The 6,158-nt window shown below is 34.9% G+C and overlaps 1 protein-coding gene across 2 annotated transcripts; it reads left to right on the forward strand.

Annotated features, from left to right (window-relative positions):
- The first annotated feature begins 2,260 nt into the window (after nucleotides 1-2,260).
- Nucleotides 2,261-5,824, forward strand: LOC18099011 (uncharacterized). Of its 2 annotated transcripts, none has more exons than XM_024601273.2 (8): nucleotides 2,261-2,572; nucleotides 2,974-3,088; nucleotides 3,209-3,688; nucleotides 3,821-3,970; nucleotides 4,140-4,238; nucleotides 4,365-4,412; nucleotides 4,483-4,919; nucleotides 5,000-5,824. In XM_024601273.2, the coding sequence occupies exons 2-8, from the start codon at nucleotides 2,992-2,994 to the stop codon at nucleotides 5,621-5,623; spliced, it is 1,935 nt and encodes a 644-aa protein (XP_024457041.1). In that variant the 5' UTR covers nucleotides 2,261-2,572; nucleotides 2,974-2,991; the 3' UTR covers nucleotides 5,624-5,824. The 2 variants fall into 2 exon arrangements, with proteins under 2 accessions (XP_024457041.1, XP_024457042.1); XM_024601274.2 differs by having other exon boundaries at nucleotides 2,990-3,088.
- The last annotated feature ends 334 nt before the right edge of the window (nucleotides 5,825-6,158 follow it).

The following is a 6,158-nucleotide window of genomic DNA, read 5'->3' on the forward strand; positions in this document are numbered from 1 at the left end:
AAAAAAGATATTGGTATGTTGTTTTCTAGACCAAAATTAGATAAAAATTTATATTACTTTAATTATTCAGTTGATGTAAAATTAAATTAATTTTTGAAGATCATAAAAATTAACTAAATTTCTGAAAACAAATTGCTGAAAAAGCATTGTAACCTTGGCATGGTTTATAGGCTTATATATAGCATTCCTCTTCAAAATGTGAAATTGAGAAAAAAAATTGATTGCCATGGTAAAATCCTTGTAGCTCTAGACATATTGCACTACTTATTTGAATAGTATTATTATTATTTTTTTAATCAATTTAACAAAGAAAAATCTTAAGTTTACTTTGAGGGTATTTTTATCTTTTTATTTGACTAATTTATCATTATTTAATTAATCGGGAATAAATTTGTCTACATAATTTTAAAAAAGCATAATGAAATAACTTCTAAACCCTTAAAAGAAAAACAATTGAAGGGTTAGTTAAGGGTGACTTGGTCTTTAAACTTTTAAATAGACAATTAAATGACTTATCTATTTTTAAAGGCCAAAAATGTTAAAGGGATGGTTAAGATCAATTCGGTCTTTTTATTTTTTAAAAACAAATATACCTTCAAAAGCAAGAAAAAAAGTGATGTATGGGAGGCACTTGCGTCATTTTAAGTTGGTTTTCCAGTAATTTAAATATAAGGTCGGAGACAATTTGATCCTTTTATTAATTGTGATATTTATTTTAAAAACATTATTGGCGTATACGAGGGGGCGACACCTGCACCCTTTAAAAAACATGTGCGGCGTTGCCATGTGCCAGACACCGCCTTCCAAGGTGGCATTAGAAGCGGTGTGCTATTTTCTTTCCAACATTGTTGCGCGTGCTAGTGACAAAGGAGTGGTTTGGCCTTGGTCAACTTTCTTCTTCTCCTCCCTTTTTTCTCTCTCTTCTTCTTACAAAAATGTAAAGGTGTACTCTTATTTGATTTTTATATCAAATTTAGTTCTTATTTTTTTTATTATTATATTTTTTTTGTTATTATGATTGATTTTTTTCTTTGATTTTATCTTTATCATTTGATTTCATTTAATGGGGTTGGTCCATAACTCATGATCAGGGTCACGAGTTTCGAAAGTTACCACGGCTTGAATTTGATCTATTCTTTAGGTTCTTTTTTAAAATTGAGTTTTTTTTTTCTTTTTCATTCTTATACATTTGATTTATTGAGAATTGGTATTTGTGCTTCTTCTTTTTTTCACTTTTCTTTTGTATTGGGTTATCCTCAATCTTATACCTGTGGTCTCGAGGTTAACGGGTTGACACAAATCTTTTTTTTTTTAATTCGTTTTTTTTTTTCAATTTTGCTCTTGAACATTGGGTTGTTTGATAATTAAGCTTCACACTTCCATTTGGTTTTGTTTTTGACATCTTTACTCCAATATTACAACCGGAACCCAGATGAGCTCAGGTCTCTTTCTATTTTTACTTTTTTACATTGTTTTTTTTTGTCAATTTATTTATTATTATTTTATATTTTATTTATATTATTTAAATTAATTAAAGTTTATTAAATTTAATCAAGTCAATAACACGAACCTGAAGTTGTTTTTGTTGTTTTATAAATGCCATGTGTTGGCTTTGCATCTTTTTTTGCATTTAAAAAAAATTGAGCAGACATACAAGATAGTGTGGGCACCTATCTAATATAATTCTAAATTTACCATAATAAAAAGGACAATCTATGAAATGAACTTACCTTAACTAAGTTTTTCGTAGGGAAATTTAATCCAGCAGTTAAATTATTAATCGATCCTTGTAACGATTCACTGAAATTAAAAGAAAGAAAAGAGCAAGAATTTCGAAGTTCTGTGCAGTAATCGAACAAGAAAAGAATAAAAGAGTAAAGAAGGGAAGAAAGAAACGCTGTGCTCACAAATCATTAGGATGATTGCTATTGTCGGCAAGAGCAAACTTCTGTTTTAGTTATTCTTCTTTACCAGGAACTATCCTTTTTGATTTCCAGCTATCACTCCATCATTCTTCAATGTTTATACGCAACAAAATGTACAAAAATAATATTTTAGCAAGAAAATATATATTAATATCAATGATCCCATGCCTTTTTTTTGCTGTTCCTAAAGGTATTTGAAGCTGAGTCTTCTACCCCTAATTTTTGGCTTGCTTGGACTGCAAGCACACTGATCTTCTTTGAACAATTGGATCGTAAATCTATTCTCTCAACTTTAACCTTTGCAAGAATCATTAAAGAGGACATGAGATCCAGGTCACAGAAGAAAGAAAACGTTACTGTGATCCTATATATGTTCTCAATCAGCTCTTTCAAAAGACACAAAGAATCACTTCTTTGTTAGAATCCAAAGCAGAAACATAAGCAGTGGATCCTTGAATATATATTCCTAGTTTCATTTACTTGAAATGGAGATTTCCTCTATTCTTTCATCTTTCATGTTTCATGCTTCACTCTCTCTTATAAAGTAACTGGATTCGCTTCCTTGAAGTTGTTAAGATTTTGAGGTCACCTCGTCTGCTGCAACCTATCCTGTCGAGTGCAAGCTGTGGTTGTACAGTGTACTTCCTGTAAGTATTGAACTTGCATATTAAGTTCTTAGTCAAACTGTTTGGTGTATTAGATTTATGTATTTAGCAGACCAATAACCTGAAAGGGCACATGCCTTGTGCACGCTTCTTAAGATATCTCACTTCTACTGATAACCTCCTAAAATACTTGTCAATGTTTCAGAATTCGCACTTGTTAGAGATAAAAATACACCATTTTATTGATTTGTATCATAATTTTGAGAGTTTCTGCTTGTGCACACCCACACATAGTTATGGCTGTTATTCACTGTAGTGGCAGGGGAGCATGTCGAAAAATTCTCTCTGGAAGTAGAAAGTCAAGCACAATATAACTCAATTAGTTTACCTAGTGAACAAAATTCTGTCACGATATGTGATGTAAGTTTCAATGATATTTACAGGCTATTTCTCCAACAGATATGGACCCTTACAGTGATTTGGCCTTAAGCAAGTCACCCCGCAAGTTAAAATCACGGGCGCCTTCAGAATCAAAGGAGAGCTCAAGCATGGAATATGGTAATTAATTAACCCTCCAAGCTTTAAATCTTCTCTGGTGTTCAATACAAATGATTCAATGTGTTTCATGCTATAACTAATGAGAATGCATTTGATGCTATAACTTGGCTGAGATTAAAGATACGGCATACATTCAGTATCTGCCGCTATACAAGGCTGTTGACAAGGGCGACCTAGAGGCTACAATGGAGTTCCTGATAGAACATCCTGATGGACTGACTGCTAGCATTTCAGCAGATGGGGATACTGCCCTCCATGTTGCGGTTCTGGCTGGACACAGAGAGATTGTTGTGGAGCTGGTGGACCGGTTAGAGCCGGATGACTTGAAAATCCGAAACAGAAATAATGCCACCGCTCTTAATTATGCTGCCATTGGAGGGATCACAAGGATTGCCGAGGACTTGGTAGCAAAGAATGGAGGTTTACTTAAAGTTGCAAACCAGAATGGCCAGATCCCAGTTGTTGTAGCTTCTCTCTATGGGCATAAAGGCATGGTTCGTTATCTGTACAGCGTGAGTCCGAAAGAAGAGCTCAGTCCAGCTACAAACAATAAGAATGGGGTTATGCTTCTCACAACATGTATCATGGACGAACTCTACGGTATAAGAAGAGCTCAGTCCAAAAATAAGATCGGTTGATCATATTTTTGTTTTCTCCTCCTGTTCACCTAAAAATTCTATCTTGTTTAGCCGTTGTTCGCTTTTCTTGGTTCATTGTTTAATGCTCATGCAGATATTGCCTTGGATCTGCTTCAACATTACCCACAATTGGCTTTTTATCAAGATAGTGACAAAGACACAGCTCTTGATATGCTTGCTCAAAAACCTTCTGCTTTTCCCAGTGGAACTCAACTTGCTTGGTGGCAACAATGGATATACAACGGTATGCAACTGTTATCACTCAGTTTAAAAATAAAACATAATACCATTGAGGATGATCTCCAAAAATCATGATGAACATGACCATTAGGCCAAAAAAAACCTGATGGTTTTATGAAAGACAGTTTGGCTCTTCTTTTCACATCCTTCAATGCGGCATTATCCTGTTGTAGGTATCCGGGTACCTCATCCACTTGCCTCTAGCCACAGCCATGGGGACATTGAGAGGCCGAATAAGGGACCAACTGATCGAAGGAACATTGTTAAACGAGGTATACCATCAAACATGATGAGATGTCAATCTGAGATTTATAAGTTTTCAGTTTCTTATAGTTACTACATTATTTTCCCTTATAAGAGCAGAAATTCCATTTTGATATGTTATATGGACTTCGCAGCATCTGACCAGTTGTTGGTAATGGCTTGGAAGGGATTGAAGATTTTTGGTAAGTAAATTCTGAATAATAGATAACCAAATTATATGCGAAAATAACCTGAACCAAATTATACTTGCAGTTCCAGCTATCAAGAAAATGTATAACCTGAAGTTGATACATGGCCAAGCACTAGCAGTTCTGTGTTGCCTATGCGAACAAATATCAACTCTTCATAGATCAGAATTCAAAGAAATTGGTGTGTACAAGGCTGTATTCAATGCTGTTAAGCATGGAATTGTTGAATTCATCGTTGAGATTGTTAGACATTATCCTGACGTTATATGGTTTGAGGATGATCTTAACCGGGGCATTTTCTTGTATGCAACCCTGCAACGCCAAGAAAAGATATTCAGCCTTCTATACAAAATGGGAGCAAAGAAGAACTCAATGGCAACTCCTTGGGACAAGTATCACAACAACATTTTACACCAAGCTGCATTCTTAGCACCCTCCTCTCAGCTTGATCGTGTTTCGGGTGCAGCATTACAAATGCAAAGAGAGCTACAATGGTATAAGGTAATCCTACTTCCTATAGTTGATGATTTTTCATCAGAATGTACTCCAAATATTTCTCAGAAGAGTTTGCTGCGCTGCAGGAGGTGGAGAGCATTGTCCAACCCAAGTACAGAGAGATGGTAAATTTTAACCATAGAACACCTCAAGCTTTATTCACTGAACAGCACAGGAAATTAGTGGAAGAAGGGGAGAAATGGATGAAGGACACATCTGAGTCTTGCACGGTTGTGGCTGCTCTTATTTCTACCATAATGTTTTCAGCGATCTTTACTGTTCCAGGTGGATATGATCAGTTTTCAGGGATTCCTATATACTTGCATGGGAATTCGTTCATGGTTTTCATGGTGTCCGATGCAATGTCATTGTTTGCGTCTACATCTTCGTTGTTGATGTTCTTAGGAATCCTGACATCACGGTACAGAGAGGAAGATTTCCTCAAGTCCTTGCCTACGAAAATGATTGTAGGCCTTTCCTGTCTTTTCTTTTCGATAGCAACTATGATGATAACCTTCGGCATTACGCTTTTTATGATGCTTCGCGATCGTTTTCCGTGGATTTCCTTTCCGATTATATTGCTGGCTAGTCTTCCTGTCACGCTTTTCGCTCTGCTACAATTCCCTCTCCTTGTTGAGATTTTCTTCTCAACATACGGACCCGGCATTTTCGACAGGCCCAAGAAGTGGAGTTCTTTTGAGCAGTCTTGAATTCATCTCAAGCCTCTGGTCAATATATATATATATAAAGATCAAGGTAGCTTATGAATTACTAATAGAGATTTTGAGAATGTTATTCATCCTCTCTTGTTGGGATTGAGAGGAGAATCTGTTGTCTGTTGATGCTGTCAAGTTTTTGTATCAAATTATTATCTAAAACTATAATAAAAGGACTTCACTACATTTTCCATAGGGATTAGGGAGTCAAATTTGATTCTATTTCTCTCTGGTGCCTGGATCTTCTTAGATTTATAGATATTATGCAAAGGCCAGGTGGACTCAATTGAAAAATGTCTGAAACATTTGAGACTTAATTGATAAAATTTATTTGTTTTGGGATTCAATTGTGAATAAACTCATCTAATATTTACCTTCGATTTTTCATGAATATTTATGGACAAGAAAAACTATTTTTTAAAAAGAAAATTGACTTGTTTTTAAGTTTGATTATTGTGTATTTTCTCAATTTGAATAACTATATGGAAAATTGAGTCTCTAATCTGTTCTTGGTATAAAAATTCCAGTT

This window comes from Populus trichocarpa, chromosome 5 (genome assembly GCF_000002775.5).
Source record: "Populus trichocarpa isolate Nisqually-1 chromosome 5, P.trichocarpa_v4.1, whole genome shotgun sequence".
Lineage (NCBI taxonomy): Eukaryota > Viridiplantae > Streptophyta > Magnoliopsida > Malpighiales > Salicaceae > Populus > Populus trichocarpa.

Bases quoted from the DNA above. Each gene is read 5' to 3' on its own strand.
- LOC18099011 (XM_024601273.2), top strand. From the start codon at position 2,992: ATGGACCCTTACAGTGATTTGGCCTTAAGCAAGTCACCCCGCAAGTTA. The intron at 3,089-3,208 runs GTAATTAATTAA...CTGAGATTAAAG, and splicing joins GAGCTCAAGCATGGAATATG to ATACGGCATACATTCAGTAT. The intron at 3,689-3,820 runs GTATAAGAAGAG...ATGCTCATGCAG, and splicing joins TATCATGGACGAACTCTACG to ATATTGCCTTGGATCTGCTT.